General features: G+C 39.0%; 1 protein-coding gene across 1 annotated transcript in view; it reads right to left on the bottom strand.

Moving 5' to 3' along the window:
- Nucleotides 1–7423: 7423 nt before the first annotated feature.
- COL1A2 (collagen type I alpha 2 chain) overlaps nt 7424–21980 on the bottom strand; it is a 35230-nt gene continuing 20673 nt past the window's right edge. The window contains exons 31-52 of the mRNA XM_004431357.3: nt 21143–21241; nt 19831–19938; nt 19112–19165; nt 18109–18162; nt 17358–17411; nt 17207–17260; nt 17003–17110; nt 16569–16622; nt 15654–15707; nt 14512–14673; nt 13694–13801; nt 12928–13035; nt 12479–12532; nt 12286–12393; nt 12088–12141; nt 11590–11697; nt 11079–11132; nt 10850–10957; nt 10259–10517; nt 9667–9851; nt 8734–8976; nt 7424–7892 (exon numbers count right to left, since the gene is read on the bottom strand). Of these exons, the coding sequence (XP_004431414.1) occupies nt 7746–7892; nt 8734–8976; nt 9667–9851; nt 10259–10517; nt 10850–10957; nt 11079–11132; nt 11590–11697; nt 12088–12141; nt 12286–12393; nt 12479–12532; nt 12928–13035; nt 13694–13801; nt 14512–14673; nt 15654–15707; nt 16569–16622; nt 17003–17110; nt 17207–17260; nt 17358–17411; nt 18109–18162; nt 19112–19165; nt 19831–19938; nt 21143–21241 (2337 nt within the window). The 3' untranslated portion in view covers nt 7424–7745. The remainder of the gene's footprint in view (nt 7893–8733; nt 8977–9666; nt 9852–10258; nt 10518–10849; nt 10958–11078; nt 11133–11589; nt 11698–12087; nt 12142–12285; nt 12394–12478; nt 12533–12927; nt 13036–13693; nt 13802–14511; nt 14674–15653; nt 15708–16568; nt 16623–17002; nt 17111–17206; nt 17261–17357; nt 17412–18108; nt 18163–19111; nt 19166–19830; nt 19939–21142; nt 21242–21980) is intronic.

The raw sequence follows: 21980 nt of genomic DNA, 5'->3' as shown, positions 1-21980 counted from the left end.
ACTTCCAATTTTACCGGTGATTTTAAGGGAGAGTTTCAGAACCTTGCGGCTTTAGTCTAGTACAATTTTTCTCAAGACTGGCTGCCTATTACAATCAGCAAGACAGTTTTAAAACAATATTTCAGACCAATTAAACCATAATATGAGTGGTATAGGGTGACTAAACTGTCTGCATGTTTTTTACCCCCAACCCAGAATGGAGACTAGAGATTTTTCCCAATGTATCAATCTATTTTACTGAATTAGACTCACTTGACAGATACCTAGCAAAAGTGATCGTAAAAAGAAGCCCAGTTATCCTATAAATCTTACAAAATACACGGTGTAATTTGTGTATTGGTGAGAAGGCACATCATTTTTGGCATTGATTTGTCTTTCTCTCTTCAAAGGTTCAAAGGATTTAGTGGACTTTGTACTCTGGTTGATGGATAGCCTTCCCAAGCTTGAGAGAAAAAGAGCAAACTCATTTTATAATTTATGGTGGCAAGGTGAGTGTTTATTGTGATATTTTAGTTGAAGAAAATCTTAGAAAACATGTGGATCTTCAAATTGACCATAAGTTTGCTATATTTTATAGCATGCCCAGCAATAACTAAAAGTAAATATTCATATGAATAAGCCAGAGAAATGGCTAAATGAGCAATTTTCTAGATGGTGTCTGAGGAAGGTCTTTTTTCATTCTTGATTAGGAGCATGTCTTATCATGATGAGCAAAGCAGTAGATGGAAACTTTAGTTACACTGATAAAGTTTTTGAAATTATTTTAGACTTCTGTATTATAAAGGAGAGGAGACCTATAATCAGTAATAGAAAAACCATGTTGGAAATAACTATAATCAAAGCTTCTTCTATGTTTCTTTGAAGTGGATCCACTTATAATATTACTCGTATAGAAGTTCAAAGCACTGGCAATAATAGGTGATTTAATGGTGTTTAAAGCCCTTGAGTAAATTCACATAGGCCAAGAAATTTCCCTGAGGACATGAATTTAATAATTAGGATCATTTCTTGTGCTGATAACTCTTGAGTTAGGATTTCCACTGCCAGAGACAAAGTTTTAGAAAATTAAATTGTAAAAATTAGGTGTCAGAAGTTTGGCTAATTCAACATGTATGAGTTATAGTCTATTTGTGTAGAAGAACTGGCTTCTGAGTAAGCAAAAGGGCCATTTCTAAGCTCAGAAAGCTTTCTCTCCAAAATTGGATGCACCTTTGACATAGGACAGAGACCAGTTGAATGCAAATTTGGGGGTTTTTGGTCAGAAATTTTCCTTTTTTTTTTTCTTTTAGGTGGAAAAAGATAGACTTGTTAAGGTGGAATTTTTGGTTTTCTTTGTGAAAAATGAAAACATGTTCAAGCTTTGATAAAAGCTTGGTACTTTTTTACTGGATTTTGGAGAAGGACTCACCAAAATTGCGAGGGTTTGGAAGTTTGCTGGAATCACTTTGTGGTAGGAGAAATTGAAGTATAATTGAATTGTAGATGTGCTCTCACTTTAGGCCACTGTTGTCAGAGAAGCTAGTTCTTGTGGAAAGGTGATTACTTTCCTTATCAATGGAGTTAAAGGCTTTTAGGGAAGATACAGCCTTGTGGGGATTGTGATAGCAATGGTGCTGAATGCCTACTCTCCACCAGCCTTGCAACCTTGCTCTGCATTCCTATTTCTGATCCTAACAGTCCAGTGGATAGTGTCATCATTATCCCCATTTCACAGATGAGGAAATGGTGGAGACAGGATTAAAATCCAGATAGCTCCGGTTCCTAAGCCCCTGTTCTTTCTGTCACATCCTCTTGTTTCTGTTCTGTATAATCCCTAATACCCGTTGCTTAAATCCTGCAGGATTATTCACTACATTTGGGGGCAACATTTATAGCATTGGACAACTCTACTCATCCAAAAGGCCATTCTGCTTTTGAGATTATGTTTGCCTCCCTGTGACTTTCATTTACTAGCTCCATTGGGAGAGAGATTAAGAATAGAGAGAGTAAGGAAAAAAAAGAGCATCGAGGACATGAAGGTAGACTGCTTTGGAAGCTGGAGAGAAGGCTCTGTGTCTGGGGCAGACAGGAAATAAACACAGGAAACTGTTCTATTTTCTCCTCCGAAATTTGCGTTTTCATTCTCTGAGGGTGTGCACGTGGCAGTTAGAAGACTGGAGTGTTCTATTATCCAGTCAGCAGGGGGAGCAGTGAATTTGAAGTGACATTCCGTAGGGAGAGAAGGGCCATCCACTCAGTGCAGTGGTTCATGAGTAGGTGTTCTTATCCTGCCTGGCATTAACAAATTCCATTTAGAAAAATTGTTTCTGGGTTTTTTCATGCTGTTTATGGTAAATTAACTTATTGGACACCAAGAACAATGCTGCACTAGAAAAAAAATATTCACTTTGGTAGTAAAATACATTTTGTGTTTAAAGATAAATATGTAGTGAATTGCATTTTAAGGACATCTTTCTAGAATCCACTAGGATTGCTAATTCTGGACAAAATTACTCTCATACCTTGGGCTCAGAATAATAGCTCTACTTGGGAGCAGCCAGATCAGGAGGAGACATTTGATTCTATGAGGTGATTTGAGGGTCCCTGAAAAACATCTTTCAATTACTGTCCTTACAATATTTTGTGGCGCCAGGAATTGCAATCTCTTTTAGGTTAAAGTTTCTTCTTTTAAAAAACTATAGCTAACATCTGCGTATTTTACCTAAGAGGAATAACTCATTAATCGATCTCCATTATTGAGTTTGTTTGTTCTTATTTAAAAAGGTTCCATGGACAGGTGCATTTTGACGTTGTAAGGTACAGGCTGGGTCATAAGACATCTGCCAAGCCTCGTTAAAGTGTAGGGCAGAGGGCCCACCACAGGGAAGTGGAAGAGAGAAAGATAAACCTCTGTTTTAATTTGGGTTGATGCTGATTGGTTCTCTCAGATCATAGGATAGGAGCAGCAGCATGTTCTGAGTACGAGACCCAAGATGACATATGAAAGTCATAGTTCAGAGGAGTCCAGGATTTAATGAATACGTAAGACTTTTGTGCAGTAGATCGTAACATCTTTTTTGGTCATGGGCCCCTGGGAGAATCTGAAGAAAGTCGTGAATCTTTTCCAAGAAAAATGCACGTATAGACAGAATTTAGCATTCTATTTCCGGAGTTCGTTGAAGTTCCGCTTTTCCCTGAAGCCCATCACGAATCCTTGTTTAGAAAATAGTCTCTAAAATGGGGCTGGGAGGTGCGTGCACCCCAGAGTGTGTGCAAAATGATCCACTGGAATATGGAATTTTTAATTTGTATTTATTTTCTGTCTTTTAAAGTTTTTTTCCATGTAAGTTGTATATTGCACATAGTATATTAATCCCATAGTACACGTATAACACTTATAAATAAATAAACAAAATTAGTTGTAAGAGCTCATATTTTTACTGATTCGGAGACATGACTCAAAATTGATAGACTACCAATTTAGAGAGTGGTGCTAATTAAATTTAAACTCTAGGCTCTGTTCTCCGTAAATTGGGAGGGCCAGGGATAGGATATTAAATCAAGAGGTGACTACTGGTGACTGGGAATTTTGGACCTAATGATGACTAGTAACACGTGCCCACACTTCACTAAGCACTTTCACACATGCCCCATTTGGTCCTCCTATGCTTCCGTGAGATAGGTAGAGCAGGTATGCTAATGGAAATCTCTGAGAGCAAGGATGTTAACCAAATTCTCAGATAACTTAAGAGACTTTCCCAAGGGCCCCTTAGCTAGTCAGTGGTGGAGCTGGGGCTTATAACCTTGGCTGCTGACCACCTGTACGTGCTCATTTCATTGAACCACAGAGATAAGTCAGTCATGATGGGCCGTCTACGGCCCCATTGCTGCAGTTACTGGTGCTCCCTGAGCACACTGAGTTGTTGAAGCCCTGGCTGATCCAGGCACAGGGATAGCTACTTGATCAGAGGGCCAGGAAGCTGAGCTAACGATTCAGCATTAGCTCTCTCTTGTTGGTACTGTAATACCAACATATTTCAAAACAGATAGAGGCTCTGAAAGGGTTTAGATACATCTATGTGCAAAAAAGATTTACAATGGCTTATTAAATGGGAGTTTTGAGGCTGGCTTCGCGGGAAGTGCCAACCACTCTTTCTCCCAAATTTCCCTTGGTGCCGCTGTCAAAGGCAAAGTACTCATCTAGATGGATTGTAGTTCTGACCCAAAATGACATTTCCAACTTTCCTTATATATAACCCAATTTTTGAACTTCCTTTTCAGTGATATTAAGTGGAATAGCAGAAAAAAGTCTTTTGGCGTTAAAGATAATAAATGTGTTCAGCATTGCTCAGGTGTCTTTGCTCTTTGCCAGTGCATTAGCTGTATTGATTTTAGAATTTTAAATGACCCTTTTTACCAGACTTGATTAATGTCTCCTCCCCTCATCTTGGCTACCTGCTCCTTCCCTCTCTCATGTGCAATTGTCTTCGCTCTCACAGCAGCACAAGTTAGAGGCGGCTGACCTTCACAGGACCAAGGGTCAGGACGTGTTGTGAGGAGGGTCTCTTGGGCCTGGTGATTAGCCTTTAAAGAGAGGGCTGCTTATGGAAGGATCAAGCCTTCAGTACTTTGCCCAGGCCCTGGCAACACTCACAGTGGATCTCCTGGCTAGGTAAGTACCATACTGTTCTAAACGTGGCTTCCAGAGAAGAAGCGTTAGCCAGAAAGAGGGCTTGAAGGTGAAATGAGATCTCTGGCAAGAGCTGGTCAGCTCAATCCAAATATCACTGTTACTGCATGAGGCTAAGATTAATTTCCTGAGATTCCCTCACGTTAATTAATAGTGTCCTCTGCTATCCTCAGGGGACACTTTGTTTAAAATTGTGTTCACACATTTTATTCTCTCTCTGCAACTCAACTGTGAGATGCCTGAGGACGCTGCTGCCTGGGACGGCTTTGTGCACCCCTCCGTGTCCCCCAGAGTGGCTGGGACATGGTGAATGATGACTCTTAGGCTAGGCTTTTCCTTCTCTTCCAGAAAATAAGTAAGCAGGAGGCTGACCATACTTTCCCCGGAGATGGCCACTCCTCAACCAGGATTGTTTTCACTTGTTGGCTGCTTATTTCTTTTCATAAATTTGAGAGTCAATTTGTTGTAAATGGCAAAAGTAATATAACTATATGACAGCAAATTTGGAAAATTTAGGCATAAAAATCATTCCTGTTATTACTACACGAATGCACCCACTCTTAGCTTTCTTATATGCATGTTTAATATATTTCTAATGACAGTGTACTTGAATATTATATTTTAAAGATTGCAACATTCTAAGCATTTTTTCTTTTGTTTAATCATCCTCATATATGTCATTGGGATACCAAAATTTATTTCACTATTTTCCTATTATTATCTCTTAGGTACCATCATTTATTACTCATTGGTATTTATTGGATATACCATTATTTATTTTCTCATTGTTATCTATCAGGTACACCACTATTTAACTATTTTCTTGTCTCCCACAGATGATTAAATGATTATTAAATGACTATTGGCTTAGGAAATCTCCTATTTGGATTCAGTTTGACAAAGGTCATTATTATTAGCATCTAGCATAGTATTTGGCTCATAGTTGGTACTCAAGAAATGTTGGTTTTCTTCCTTCTTCTTTCCTTTCTCCCTTCTTTATACCAACCTTATGGTTGTTTCTTGTACTGTGAGCCTGAGGGCAGAGCATATATTTAATCCAGAGATTTCTAACAGTTATCATGTAAGTTTTCCCTGGCTATTTCAATTACTAATCTGTAGGGAGTACTATTATTCTGATCACAGGGGTTTAGCTTTCTTTATATCGTTTGGTCAAGTACATTGATTCATTCTGGCCAAACACAGAATGTTAGAGCCACAAAAGATTGTGGAAATCACCTTATCCAATGGTTTCCAATTTGGTGCACATCAGCATTTTGCAGAATGCTTCAGAATACTGATTCCTTACTAAATCTTAATTTGGTTGGTGAGGACTGGGAATCTGCATTTTAATAAGCATCCCAGTGTTCTGATTCAGGTAGCGGAAGGATCATAATTTAAAGTTACCATTTGCTTAGTAGACTTTGCTAACTTGTTAATGTTAGATGTTTGTCGTGTTCAGTCTTTTGCTTTTAAAACTAATTGAATCTTGAGATGACGTGTAACAGGAGACAAATATTGCAATCACAATTCTGTTCTGCAACAGGAAATAAGCTTTAAATGAATCTTAACATTTTACTTGACACATTACTATGTTTAAGTGTATTAAAGATGTCATTGAAAGGTACAGGGGAGGAAAATGAACTTGATTTTGCAGGTAGGTGTTCGTGGTACTATTATCCACAACTGTCTATGCTGATTGACAGCATACACATTACCTCTTAACAGGCATTGTACTTAGTTGCATCAGATTTGAGTGTATGGCATTTTTACTGAATATTTGAAACTGTTTTAGTTAATAGTATTTAATTGTGCATAGACCAACTTTCAGCCACTCTTTCAATGTTCTTAATGGATAATAAACCAAAAGCATCTATGGGCCTCTGCTCAGAGTAAACTTAGGTCAACAATGTCATATTGCTTAAGCATCATGTATTCTGAGTAGGACAAATGTTTAATAGTTCAGAGAAGGAATCTTCTCTGTATTAGACATGGAAACTGAAACTCAGAAAGGTGAAGTGCTAGAAGTCACACAGCCACAAGGAGCAGAGTCAGAATTGGAGCTCAGATCTCCTGGGTCCTTGTTCTCTGCTCTTTCTACCATACCAAACTGCCTTTTTTGTATAGTTTCTATCTAATGAGAAGCACTCAGTCTAATTGCTGGTAGAAATGCTATAATCTGTATTTATATTGCAAAGAGCATTGAAGTAAGGAATTCTACTCAATATTTTCTTTTGGAAAACCAAACATGCTTTATTTCATTTTTTTCACAATTTATTTAAACATCTCACATATACAAAATAGGTACAATTTAATTTTTCTGCTTGTCTGAGAAACAAGGCTTCTTTGGAACCATGGGAGAGGATGAAAATGAGACTGGCAAAGAACAAATGCTGAATTTAAAGAAGAGGACAATGTTGGGCAAATGCTCTGCATACTCTTACTTGGGGATAAGATGTAAAATACCGATGCTCAATCAAATAAAAAAAATACACAATACAACTCAATACAGAGCAGTATTTCTTCTCAAATTCTTCTAGCACCATCAACATTCTTCAAGTATCTGAAATACTATTAATTAGCACCTTTGTATTTTGAACAAAACAAAACAAGTACCTCAGCTCATCTCTGTCTAGGTCAGCACCTAATTAATGGTGTGGATCACACTCACAGGAAAGTGTTTTGAGGTAGTTTAAACCTTTGGAAGTTTGGGTTTTAAACTTCCCTCTGTGGAAGATATTCAGAAGCCACAAGTGGTGCAAATGTTCATGGTTTTTATTTTATTTTTCAATTTTTATTTTGGTTTTCTTACAAAGGTTGACATTTTCCACAACAGGTGTAAGAGTGTTGAAAAAAATTCCAAATCTTTCGGGGAAGGGGAGAGGGAGAGGGAATTAATTAAATCGTATTGCACAATGCTCTGATCAATCCTTCTCCTTCTCTTTTGCCCACAATTTAAGCAAGTAGATGTGCAGAAGAAATGGAAGGATTCAGCTTTCAGTTAAAAAAGAAGAAAAAGAAATGGCAAAGAGAGAACGTTTTTTCAGATTTCTTTTTTTTTAATTTAGGTTGAGTTCATTTATTTGAAACAGACTGGGCCAATGTCCAAACCAAATTCTTGGTCAGCGCCACCGATGTCCAAAAGTGCAATATCAAGGATAGGCAGGCGAGATGGCTTATTTGTTTTGTATTCAATGATTGTCTTTCCCCATTCATTTGTCTTTCTCTGTTTAAAAAAGAGAAGAAAAAATATACATAAAGCAGCACTATTTCCAAATCTAATATATTATATAATACTAAATTATTATTACATACTATATAATTATATTTATTATGTAATAATAAATTATAATATTATTAATATTATATATTATATAATATTATATTACATAATGAACATTAGATATTATAAGAACCACTTTCTGGCTTGTGTCATTCTGAAGATGTGTGTCCCAGATCAACAAGTTCATTTTCAAACAGCAGCATTAGGAGTGTTTTTAGGGTAAGAGGTTTCCTACTGGTCTAATTTTTAAATAAACATTTCAATGCATATTCCAAGTGATTTATTTCTACATTATCATTTTCAGGATGTGTGTGTATGGAGTGGTGAAAGTTGGGTGGGTATGCAATACTGCTACTAGTGAATTTTAATTTTTCTTCAATTTATAGCGTACTGTAGAGAAAGCATAAAGAAAAACTAAATGTAGGCCACACTAATGAGGAAAATAAAGTACATATAACTATAAATTTTAGGAGGGGCCCTTTTAACCTCAAGTAATTTTACGTTTTGAGCACACATCATCATTTAAGAAACTCGTGTTAAAAGACAAACAACTAATACATTGACATAGTGTATATTTTAGTATTTCAGAAGGCAAGATCTGATAAGAATACTCTGGATTTGCCATCTGAATTTAAATAAACACATTTATGAAAAAAGATCAAATAAGTTAGTAAGTTAGGTCTCTCATTCATCTGTTCATTTCATGGTCTAAGCTAGAACTTCACTCCCCCTACCCCCCCAATTCCCCAAATAAATGCTATTCCCATATTTCACTATTACTTACAGAGCAGCCATCTACAAGAACAGTGTACGTGAACCTGCTGTTGCCCTCAGCAACAAGTTCAACATCATTGGAGCCTTGCAGAGTGACAGCCTTTTTCAGGTTGCCAGTCTCCTCATCCAGGTATGCGATGCTGTTCTTGCAGTGGTACGTGATGTTTTGAGAGGCATGGTTGGCCAGCAGGCGCATGAAGGCAAGTTGGGTAGCCATTTCCTTGGTGGTTACTCCTTCAACATTATATTCAAACTACAGAGAATAAGATGGTAATTCCAGTTAAGTGGAGAAGGACTCAGATACTAAGAGTCAAATTAAAAAAAAAAAGTCTTCTATAGGGAGGAATAATGGACTCAGATCTGAACCTTAGGAAAAATGGTACTTTTCAGGGAAACTCAATTCACTTGTCTTTTAAGTATTAGTTACCTAGAAGGAACACAGGAACTACCTGGTTGAGGCAAGGTCATCTCAAAAACGTACTTGTTTCAGATAAGCTTTTATGTGTATGTTACTTCTTTAGAATATGAGAGCCAGGAGATAGAGATTTGGACCTCTTCTTTTCCTTTAATTCCCACCAGCAGCCATTCAACAGTGTTGGTGAAAACGTTTGATTAAAAATTCAGAAAAGCTCATGTTCTGAAAATACACATGCATGGGTATGGGGCTATATACTGGCAGTACTCCTTCACGCTAAATGACGTTAGTTGGTTTCTCCAGTGATTATCATTAAGTCAAATCTGAATAATAACTTTGAATTGTATGGATATGTCCAATCAATCCATCTTTAATGTGCAATCCAGGATAGAACTGGAACCCAAGAAAAGAGCAGGTTCTTTTAATAAGCCTATTTTGGTAAAGGATTAAAATGTAGGTAACTAAAAGGCAACCAATCCTAACAAAATATTATTTAGTAGGAGAAGGAATGTTTGTAGGATTCCTCACCTGGCTACCACCATTGATAGTTTCTCCAAACCAGATGTGCTTCTTGGCCTTGGAACTTCTGTACCAGTTCTTGGCTGGGATGTTTTCAGGTTGAGCCCGGATGCAGGTTTCACCAGTAGAGAAATCACAGTATACTTTGATAGCATCCATAGTACATCCTTGGTTAGGGTCAATCCAGTAGTAACCTTTTAAAAAAACAAGACTCAGATCATAACCTCTCATTGAGTGGAGCATAGGTTCTAATAATTACTAGTCAAAGATTTTGATTCTCATAAGTAACATCTTTGATTGTACTGTTATATTATCTACCCCACATTTAACAGGAAGATGGTGGCTATTTTCAAGATTAGACAGTTCCTCCTCTCCTCTCCTCCATGAAAAATCAAATCAGGGTACATATTACCGTGAAAAGGGTAAAAACATATATTAAGAGAAGCTTGTCAATGGGTGCTGGTTGGGAGGAGAAAATGCTTTGTTTTCACATAATGCAATTTTTACCCAAATACCTTTTCATTCTAAATGTCAGTGGGAACCGATTTTGAAAAGCTCAACTTGTGAGAAGGGTCAGTCTGGCTTGGACATCTTGACCTACCGCTGCTCCACTCTGGGTGGCTAAGTCTCAAGTCACGGCACGTGCGAGCTGGGTTCTTTCTAGAGCCTTCAGGAGTAAGAAGGGTCTCAATCTGGTTGTTGAGAGATTTCAGAGTAGCATCAACTTCATAATCCTTGGGTCTGAGAGAAGGTGGTGAGCGAGGCTGGTCAGCCCTGTAGAAGTCTCCTTCATAACCAAAGTCATAGCCACCACCACTTGGACCAGGAGGTCCAGGAGGGCCAGGGGGACCAGGAGGGCCCTGCAAAGGTGAAAGTGAGAAAGAGGAGGCTTTGTATTTGGTTACAGTGAGACACATCAATGACAGCAGGTTTTTAGTTGAGCGTCACACAAAAGCGTGTTCTAAGAAGTGAAAAACAATCAAGTTCATGTAAATAAACAACTTGCTCCCAGGCATACTTACAGGGATGGGCTTAAGCAGCTCATTACATACAGACAATTTTTACATATTTTAGAAAACATATGGAAGTGGGGGACTACTTTAGTGTGTTGTCATAATTATCTTGGTTTAGTCTGAAGAAAATATTCCTTAGGTCAGTGATGCCCTTTATTATTTCCCATAATCATACTTACAGCAGGACCTTGGCTACCCTGAGAACCACGAACGCCAGCAGGTCCGACTGTACCAGGCTGTCCACTGCGACCATCTTTGCCAACAGGGCCGGTAGGACCAGCAGGGCCCTATGGAAGAAGGACATCAAGTCTGTGTGAGTCAGCAGAAACCCTGCAAGGGAGCAGAGGCCTGGGGTTCAGTGCCTGTCATAGGCTCTATTTCAGAGATAAATGTCTCAGATTGACCTACCCTAGGACCAGCGGGACCCACAGAGCCAGGAGCACCTTGATCGCCATGATGACCCTTTAATGAGGGAACAGGAAAATCACACTTTCAGAACACGTGTCAATAAACAGATTTTTGGAAACGGAATGGAAGACTTCAGTTTCAATGAACTCTGGACTGAGAAAATTGAAAATGTAAAATGGGGCTGTTCCATTATATTCAATTATTTTTTTCTACAAGTTATTTTAGCAGCGCAATGTTAGTCATTTCTCTAATTATATTTATTTTAAGTGGGGTTGAAAGACATTGTTGCCAAGAGATTTTAATATATGTATATTTCTATCTCCCTTAACCCTCACCTTTTCGTGTTGGGATAAAATAGCATTATCTCTGAGAGACGGAGTTAGCCAGAAAATGGGAAATGAATATGATGTAGGACATTTTATAACAATAGCAGTGAAAATTTGAGGAAGATCATTCTAAGTTGAAAGTCCTTAAGATCCGTATACGTGCTGCATGTCTACATCTTACTTACAGCAAGACCAGGAAGACCTTGCAATCCACCGTGTCCCTTCAAGCCAGGAAGACCTCTGGGCCCCTTATCACCAGGCTCTCCCTTATCACCTCGAACACCTTGTGGGCCCTGTAAAGAAAGAGGACAGATACAACATTTACCATCTTTAAAAAAATGACACTCATTTCTCCACAAATATTGTTTAAGCTGTTTATAAAGGTAACTCAAGACATGCAAAGATCTAAAAGCCATGTGGGTGCTACTCCCATCTCTTCCCTTAATCTGCTTTAGTTGAGCTACCTGTAAAGTGGCTAGATCTTTGTGTGTATTTAATACAAACAAGCAGAAGAGATTTGAAATAGAAGAGATTTAAAAGCAATTTGTAGTTATTCTCAGCACGGATTAATTTTTTTTTAAATGTGAAGTCTAGCCTATATATTATTTATTTTCTTAATGGGCAGTCTGGACTGATCTTCCCCTAAATGTTAATTTCTAAAGAAATCTTCACCATGTACATACACTAGGACCTCTTGGACCAACAGCACCGACAGGACCAACAGAACCAACAGGACCCTGTAAATTGGAAAAGAAAAATGCAACTCATCAGCCAAGCCCAAGATTCTCCTCCCCAGGCCTCCACAGTTCCCAAGTGTGGGGAGATCAGAAGTGAAGCCTATGAGGATGACATTAGTAAGGGACTGGTGTTTACAAACTTACAGGTTCACCACGGTTTCCATGTTTGCCAGTGGGACCCACGGGGCCATGAGAACCGGGTGCACCCACAGCACCAACAGGACCAGCGTTGCCAGGGTAACCACGTTCTCCCTACCAAAGGCAAAATGAAGCTTAGAATCAATCTGGACTGTATTTTAGTTGCTTTTAAATTAGAGAGAGATGAAGAGGTACTGACCTTGTGTCCAGGTTGACCATCACGGCCTGGGGGACCATCGTTTCCAGGGTTGCCCTGTGAAGACACCATGCCGATTAAGGCCCTTCGTGAGGCTCTGTAGCCCGCAGCCCCTATAGTTCAGCTACTTTGCCTTCATCATTCCTGATGCTCAACAGTGAACCCTCTTTCAGACTGTTAAAATAGGAACAAGACTTTGGCAACCTAGATTTTTTTAGAGGTGTTTTTAATATTTTGGCCAACTTTGAAGTATACTAGTTAAAGACCCATTCCCAAGCCCAAGTAATTTTTCATATTTTCAAGGCTAGGAGTGGTCAGTACATGTAGATATTATGGAGAAACAGACCACCTTGTTCAAAAAGTTGGAACAAGAGAACCTCAGCTCGGGACATGAAGTTTCACACGGTGAAATACTGCTAGGTTTTATTTTACAAACCAAGTGTTGGACTCACATCACGACCGGTTTCACCAGGAGCACCATTAACTCCAGGTGCACCCACAGCACCAGGGGGACCACGGGCCCCAGGTGGGCCTGCAATGCCGAGAGGACCAGGTTCACCCTAAAGAGCCAGGGAAGACAAAACAACATTCCTCTCATTGGATTGAATGCTAATCTCACCTTCCCAAAACACCCCTCGCCAGGAGATTCCAGTTTGGAGAGAGAAGGTAAATTGAAAGTAAGAAGTGTCATTAGTGTCATCTTCACCCTCCTCCTACACACTTAGATGGTCAGCTTTACATAATTTTGGAATGTTGCTCTGTGCAAGGTGAGCCTAGTTTCATCCCATATCCCAAGTGAAATGAATTCATAAAGTTGAGAGAGTTTATGGAGATGAGATGGTTCCTAGTTGCTGTCACATATAAGATTTAATGGAATGATTCAGAACTTCTAGAGTTTCATTCTTCCTACATGATAAATGATGCCAGCATTTCATGCTGCAGAGGAGTAAATGCAATTAGAGTTTAGATCATTCTTGAGCATGTAAAAAGAACAAAAATCATCCTGCATAATGTTAAGCTGTGTCTTTATAGCTTGTGTCTAAGTAAGGTGGTATTAAAACTTCTTAGATAAGTGACACGTGATCTGTATAAAGCAAATGCCATGAATAAAAAAATCTTAAGTGGAGTTATTCAGTGATCAATCTGTCACATTTGAAGTGGCAGCTTTTAAAATCTTTTATTATGTTAACAAGAATAAGAATGGTGTCAAACGCTCACCAGAGATCCAGCTACACCTGGTAGACCACGTTCACCTCTAGAGCCTGGGAGACCCAGAATTCCGGGAGCACCAAGAAGACCTTGAGGACCTGGGGTGCCAGGAGGTCCCTGAACAAGAGCAAAAATACTGAGTATTACTTGTAAGACCCTAGACAATAACAGAGGTCGGCTTGAGGATTGTGAGAATGAGCTATCCTTACTTTAGAAAAAGGCTAGTGACCTTCTATTAGTAGGACATATCCTAGGAAATCTTTTCTATAGTGACGAAAATGAGTTTACATCTTGGCATGTATATTTCTTTGTACCTGGTTCCTCCTTGAGACCAATGGAGTAGCGTTAAAAAATATGTGGTTGAGATTAATGAAGCCATCTGGGGTGGTGGAATAGAGTTTTTACAGAATCTATGCTGGGAAGCAAATTCTGACCTTGGCCTCTAACTCAGCTAAGTCTAGTAAAGGCACATTCAGAGTAGCAATAATATCGGACAATGCATGTTTAAGGAACTGGTAGCTTACTGAGGTTGATTGATATACAGAAGAATGACCACAACAATGGGTTTCTGTTCTAATCCCAGTGCCAGTAAGGTGCCCTCAACAGCTTAAAGGGCCATTTTATTGTCATCTCTATCTAGTGCCTTCTGAGCATCTGCTGAAGTTATGACACCTCAATATCTCTTGGACAGATTTCCTGGCTCAATTGAGCTCTACCTGAGAACCTGCAATACTCATTAATGAATATATGCCACTTGAACATTTGCAGAAAAGGTTTATTTTAATTCAACACAAGGTATTAAGAAAGAGGAGTTTGAAATCACTTACAGCAGTACCAGGCTCTCCAGAGGGACCCTTCTCTCCAGCAAACCCAGGGGGGCCAGATGAACCTGTTTCTCCAGCTCGGCCAACTGGACCTTGGTCACCACGAGGCCCACGAACTCCTTCTTTACCAGCAGCACCAGGGGGACCAGGAGGGCCAGTGATACCCTGTGAGCAAATGTACAAGGTCATTTACTTTTGGTTAATCATCATGGACCTGGAAGACAGCAGCTGAGGTTCTAGATAGTAGTAAGATGCAAAGAGTGTGAAGCAACAAAATAATATCCTGGGCCATTTGGGGGAAATGTTTGGACTTTTTAACATTCTTTCTTGTAGGAAGAAGCAACTCCTGTCTTCCTTCTCATGAGGCTGTAATAAAGTGAACAACTGAGGCAGAGGCTATGGCAAATGCAAGGAAAAGCAATGCTGTGCCACCAGTAACCTGGCATATTGGACTCAGAACTGTGTAGAGTTGTAAGACTGAGTTGTAAATGAATGGGACTTTGGGTTTTGGAGGACTCCACTCATTTCTTTTTGAAGAAAGCCAATACTGGCATTTTGTTCATAACTAAAGAATCACATATGCTCTCAACTAGGTTTAATTAAATGCCTATAGGGATGAATATTTTTCTGTTATGAACCTGCAAAAGGATTCCAAGAAATCAACATTGCTATTTTTTTTCCCTGAAACCTTAACCGGAAGACTTAATCCTTGGTAATTAATTAAATTATCTTGAGTCCTGACAGGAGAGTCTGAATCAGAATTAAATTAGAGGCCAAACCACCTTCAAATTCAGGAACAATTATACCTTAACAACGGAGGCAGAATGTTGGCTATGAAGGGTAATTAGATATAGAAATATCTGATATGTGACTAAAACTGTTTTGTTTTCTATTTTTAACAAAAAGACCTTGCCCCTAAAAGGGGGCTTATGTTCACATGAATAAAACCTCTTAAACTGACATTATAAAATATAATTTGTGATGATTTTGCCCTAATGGTTCAGAAAAACTGATTTCAGACCAGAAAAGTAATAGCAAAGTATTAGTAGCATGTTTTCATTAGAGAATTTCTGACCAGTTTCCTACTACAGGCCAGGTCTTTTGGCTAGAGTAAATGAAGACGTATTTTGAAGTGATTTACTTACAGAGGGTCCAGGAGGACCAGTACGTCCAGCAGCACCAGGGAAACCAGTGGCACCCTAAGAACCAAGCACATTAAAATTCCACAGTCAACACCAACTCCAAGGATTTGGGTAAGATGGAAACTTTTCCTCTGGCAAATCCTCAAGCATGTGACCAGAGATGGACCTGGAGTAGGTAGTGGCAGCTTCATATAAGACATTATTTAACTGGGACCCCAAAGATCCTCCATATCTACACATTTTCCTGACCAGCATGCCCCCTGTTGCAACACCCATATTTTACATTAAGGGTCCGATGGTCCTTTTTGAAATGCTAACATATTACCTAATGGTTGTAAGAGTAAGAAAATAAGACACTATGCCATTATTACACATTGATGGGTATACATTAATAACTATCTTAACCACCTGGCTGGGTGCTAAGGGAATGGACACTGAATAAGTAATTTTGTTTACAGAGGAAGGTACAACGAAAGACCAAGAGTATTAATTGCTATCCAATGAGAGAAGGAAGGAGTTAGTGGAATTCATTCCTGGGGAGCTCTGGATCTCTAAACAGTCACTATGATAGCACTGGATGCCAAGGGCAAGGACTTGGTCAGGCAGAAAAAAGCAAGCATCAATAAAAGGATAAAGGGCACCAAAGAAATATTTTACCCATTTCACAATTAAACTACCGGGGTTATCCTTGGTTACACCTCAAGTAAGATGGTAGCAACATACACTGCACTGGAATTCAGTTAAGATCCCATGAGCCTGACCTTAACTTCAAAAGCAGAATTTGTTTGAATAGAGTTAACTTGAATCTCAAGAGTATCCTTTTATAGTCCAAATTTACCAAAAATTTCCAAACGTTCAAGTTGTCCCTAATAGATTCTGAAGAAAGAAAAGTTATCAGAGTCCATCGTAAATACTCACAGGGGGGCCACCATCACCACGACTTCCAGCAGGACCAGGAGGACCATTTGGACCCTAAATGGAAGCAAAAAAAAAAGATAGAGTCAAATCCCAAAACAATTCTTACAAATGTTACTCTTTTCTCCAAAGGGACCATTCTCATGTCCATTAAAAGCAAATCCAGAAATTTAAAATGACTACCCATGTCATATAAAATAAATGTCCTTACTTCAATATTATCACCCTTATGGGGTTATTGAAGTAAGAGAAAACAATATTTATGAAACTTTTATAAATTGTAAAGTGGTATGCAAATATTAATTCTTATTTTTTAAATCATCTCCTCTCTGGTATAGTCTCTGGTGTACAGTGGGCACTTGATTGATGTATATTGAATTATAAGATTTCATGGGTAACTACACGGGCTGTGTTGATCTCCAGTGAATTCCACTTACAGATGGGCCAGCAGATCCAACGGCGCCAGTGGGACCAACAGGACCAATTTCACCCTTGGGCCCTTTGGTTCCTCTCTCTCCTTTAGCACCAGGTTGACCAGCAGCACCCTGTTGGAAAGGAACAGTTATAGCTCAGATATTCCAACTCACTCTACTTGCCCACTTGAGATGTTTTCAGATTAACCTTCATTACATGATACTCACAGCAGGGCCAGCAAATCCATTGGGACCGGCGGGACCAACCTCACCACGTTCACCCTAGGTGGGAGAAGGGATTTAAAAATGTCTTAGCAATCTTAGATTCATCAATGTCTAAAAGTGATGCGTATCCAAAATGATCCAAGTTTCTACTTACTGGGCTACCGCGAGGACCAGCAGGACCAGCAGGACCAGCAGGACCAGCTTCACCCTATATTGGGACCAAAGATGAGTTTGTTAATGTACCTCACATGTATGCTCCAAGAGGTGAGAGGGAACAGCGGTAGACAGTGGGCTCTGGTCAGAGTCTGCAGTTGCATCGGAAGAGATAACGAATGCACATCTCACCGAATAAAATGCAGTGGATTCTTACTGTGCCTAATGCTGTATTCATTTTGGGGGTTGAAGTGGTATTGGTCATACACTTGCAAAAACACTATAAATCAGCGCCCACAATACCAGAAGGAGGACATTTTAATTTTTAGATGGACACAGGGCTGATCTATTTGCTGCAATCTGTGCAATACAATAAATAAGGTCTATTTGGAGTGGACTGTTCAATGTGAAATGGGCACACTATGTATTTTATTGATTTTTTACAATTGAAGGCTTTGAGAAGGCTCAGTGCATTAGGATATTGTTAACGGGCAACAAGGAAAAGACTTTAAAACAAATGATAGGGATTAAAGTATAGATCAGATAGCTGGCACATCTATAGGAAGGGAAAGGGAACTTGAAACACATAGCATTTGTTTCCTGCTGCCCCAACACAACAGATAGGTTTTTAAATAAGTGGGTTTTATACCAAGCCATAAAAATGAATTGCTGGGGCTCTTTGGGGCAAGCAGGAAATTTTAGATACTGCTCTCGGCTCAAACAGATGCAACTCAGTGAAAATGCATGCTTACCCGGTCACCGTTGGCTCCAGCAGGACCAGGGGCACCTACAGCACCGGGGGGACCCTAGTAGCAAAAAGGAAACAAGTCTTACTAACACTCCCATACCATAAAAAGTGAACCTTGCCGTTCTCCCTTGCTGTGCTTATACAGTGACTGAACACTTACAGCACACTTTGGGTGGACGTCAAGAAAAACTTTGATGCATTTCAGTTCTAGTTATCAAGACTATTAGAAGCCACTCTCAGGAGGACAGTACGCCAGTGATAAAGGTTATGGAAATGTGTAAGTCAAGGGCAGGTTAGGAATTGGGGAGATCTGAACGATCTGCTCTTGTAAAATTTCCTGGAGAGCAGCAAATGAGTAGCCTTGTTTGTAACTGTTAGGATGTGTGGTTCAGAGAAAGGACTATTGTGAATGTGCCACAGCAAGTTATCAGCTATGAGGGAGAGGTGAAAAGAAAGAACCAAGGTAGCTCATGGCCTGGAATAGCCATGATGCCAACACTCTAGGTATGGTTATGACACCCTTGTGGGATTATCTTTGGCCTCTCCATGGCATTAATAGCCAATCTCTGGGGCTGCTCTTTGAGTGATCAATTCTTAGGGTATACATTTGAATAAATAGGACCTTGTTAGAGGTTTTGGCTTCTTAAAATGTAAGAGTTATTGTTTTTTCTAAAGTCCTATAATAAATTGATCATTTAAAGCTCTATTAAACCTAGGGCTTTTGGTCTGTAGTTTGTACTTCGTGTAGTTAACACTAAGGAAGGTAGAAAATTCAGGCTCTAATTTTCAAAGGGATAAGTCCTGTTGAATTTTTCTTTTGGAACATGTAAAATGATATTATTAGTCATAGAGCCGGGAAGGAATGGAAACTCTTTTACTAATCTTGAATACTTCTTTTGTCATTTCTGTTTTGGAAAGCTTCTCAACTCAAATTGAGTGAAATGTAAAAAGGAAACAAAACAAAACAATCTAAGTACAAACAAACAAACAAACAAAATTCTACTCACACGAGCACCATCTCTGCCTGAGTTACCAATTTCACCTCTGAGACCAGTTTCACCCTGAAAGTATAAAGCAAGAACAACTCTTTGTTTTCTGGCCAAATTTTTGAATCAAAATTATTCTGAAGTGTTTTCACAGAAGACGCTATAATACTTTCAGTCATTTAAGATCTTTAGAAATGTCTGGATTCCCTACCATTCTATAGGATGTTGAATGAGGAAAAAAATAAGGAAAAAATAATTGAAGGCCCTTTCCAGATTATTGTTCAATATTTTCTTCCTAATTTCCATACACCCTCCTGAAGCATAATCAAGCAAGGTACAAATTCATGTGGACAGAATTATAAGGCAGCACAATGGGCTTTGGTGCCTGATCACTCTTACGGCATAACTAATGCAGCAGCACGGTTGACAGCTGTTCAATATAGTTTCTTCCCATTAATTAGGGCAGGATGAAGCATTATTGTTAGTGGCATTAAAATGAGCCTCATGTATTACTCAACACCATCTGTTTGCGTGAAATTCCATGGTAGCGAGGAATTTTGCCAGATTAGTGAGTTTAGAAATGCGTAGGTGCTAGGTGGCAGAGGGAAATGTGTATAGATGGATATCAAAATGCTACCACACCACCTGCCAAGAATTGTAAAAAGCTAGACAACCTTGTGCAGCCTTCTTTGCTAGAGTTCATCAACAATGTGTCTTAGGGTTCAAAACTGAGAGGGCACCTTTTCTCCCTTGCCTCCAGGTATGCCAGCAGCACCCCTCTCTCCTGGGAGTCCACTAGGACCAGATGGACCAGCAGTGCCTGGAGCACCGAGCACACCAGGTTCACCCTTGAATCAAACACATGTGAAATCAATTATTTCAGTGGCAAAAGAAGACAGTGAAGACTGAAACTCTTCAAGGATTCCAATTTAAACATTTAATAGATAGCATTCTTGCCCGCTTAGAGACACAAAGCATGGCTATTGAAAGAAGGGAGAATATAACAGAGGAGATGCTATTAATGACAGATTGACTAAAGAGAAGAGGGTAGTGGGAGTGGGTGGCTGTGATTTTTTTATACTCTGCTCCCAATCCTCTTAAGGCAGGCAGACATGGAAAAGAAGAGGATAGGACAATAGGAGGCAGAGAGTGAAAAATGTTTGCCCACAAACATTTTTCAAGGATAAGTCTCTTAGCCCAGACAGGAAATATGGAAAGAGACCTCATCAATTGGGGAGATGTTTACATTTTAATCTCCTTAAGAGAGGGGACTAAAGCTTCCATTTTTATATAAACCCTACAATTCCACATACTTAAAACCCATTGACTAGTTTCTGAGATAAAACCTTTTGAAAGTACTAACTCATAGAATCATATTTCCTTTCTTATTTCCTCTCTCCCTCTTACCTTGTTTTTACTTTGTTCCAACATCCTTCCACATACCAAAATAGCTTTTTGTAGCTAATCTTTAAATTTTTTTCCCTTAAAGGTAAGAATCAGAAATCATATGAGTTGCCTTCTCTTTATTGTGGTTAAAGTAATCTGTTTCTCAGAAGTGTATAATTCCATCTATTTGAAAATCAAAACCACACATTCTATTCTGAAACACAAGTTTTCAGGCTTATGTTTTTGGGGTGAATATACTGTCCAGTTAATTTTTATCAGCATACATTCTATTATTATTAATATTTAGACTACTTTTTGAAATTTTATTCTATTAAATAGGATGCTCAGAAGGTAAAAGTTTGTTCTCTAAAAATCATGTCCGAATGTATATGTTGTTTCTAAATTAAAACAAAGATATAAAGCAGCGTGGTGAGAAAGGAGTGAAAACCCATACTAATTCATTTATGTGGCTAGAACACTGAGATTTCCCTCCTTTTGGAATAATTCAGGTCCATTGGAATCAGACTGTTATTTACTGAGATGGAAATCATTACAGAATTGGAAATAAATAAAACGCCTGAAAAACAATTCGTTTACTATTGTAAAGGATATACTTATTCCAGAGTGTCCTGGGCCAAACCATCAATATATAACATAAAATGTTACCTTGTTTCCATCAGGCCCTGGGGCTCCAGAAGGACCTCGGCTTCCAATAGGACCAGCAGGACCAGCAGCACCACTTTCACCAGGGGGGCCACGCTCCCCCTATAACAAAGGGATCAGAAGAAGTGTTGCATTGTTCATTGCTGCAGAGAGACTGTTTACACCCAAGAGTCACACCTGTTTAGCTTTTGAATCCTGATTCTGCTATTTATTAGCAAAATATAATTTTTTTCCCCTTAATTTCTCTACTAGTAAAATGAAAGGACAGGATGAGATAATCTCGAAAGTTTCATTCAGTTCTAATGTTCTGTGGCTATAATTCCAAAATTGGTTGCTGCTAGAGTATAATATTCAACCTCTGGAACTCACTTCCTTTTTGTCTTTTCCATGATAGATCTATAGGTAAAAACAGGGATGCCAGTTACGCATAGTATTCAGAGGGAAAGAGTGTGTCATTCTAGGTGAATAGCAATGCCAGGTGTAGATAAAATTATACATTCTCATGTCTGTGCTTCCTTTTTACAATTGCATGCAATAACGATGTAGCAGTTATAATATTTAACAGAGGACATATATATATTTGTATATATATGTGTGCATGTCTATCTATCTATCTAAATATCTCCCAATTTGCATGTAAATATCACTCCATATCACTATGGCATAGCATTCTATGGCCCAGAATATTTAACATGGAAGTCCACATTGCAGCTGTTTCAAAGGCCCTTTATAACTTGGTTCATGGTACTACACTTGTTTGCGCATCCTGGATATATGATACCTAGCCACATAACAGGGCACTTTAGGGGCAAACTCATCCTTCCAGTTATTTTAATGACCA

Source organism: Ceratotherium simum, chromosome 1 (genome assembly GCF_057802395.1).
Source record: "Ceratotherium simum simum isolate JZ-2026a chromosome 1, ASM5780239v1, whole genome shotgun sequence".
Lineage (NCBI taxonomy): Eukaryota > Metazoa > Chordata > Mammalia > Perissodactyla > Rhinocerotidae > Ceratotherium > Ceratotherium simum.
This window is presented reverse-complemented; position numbering and strand designations above follow the sequence as displayed.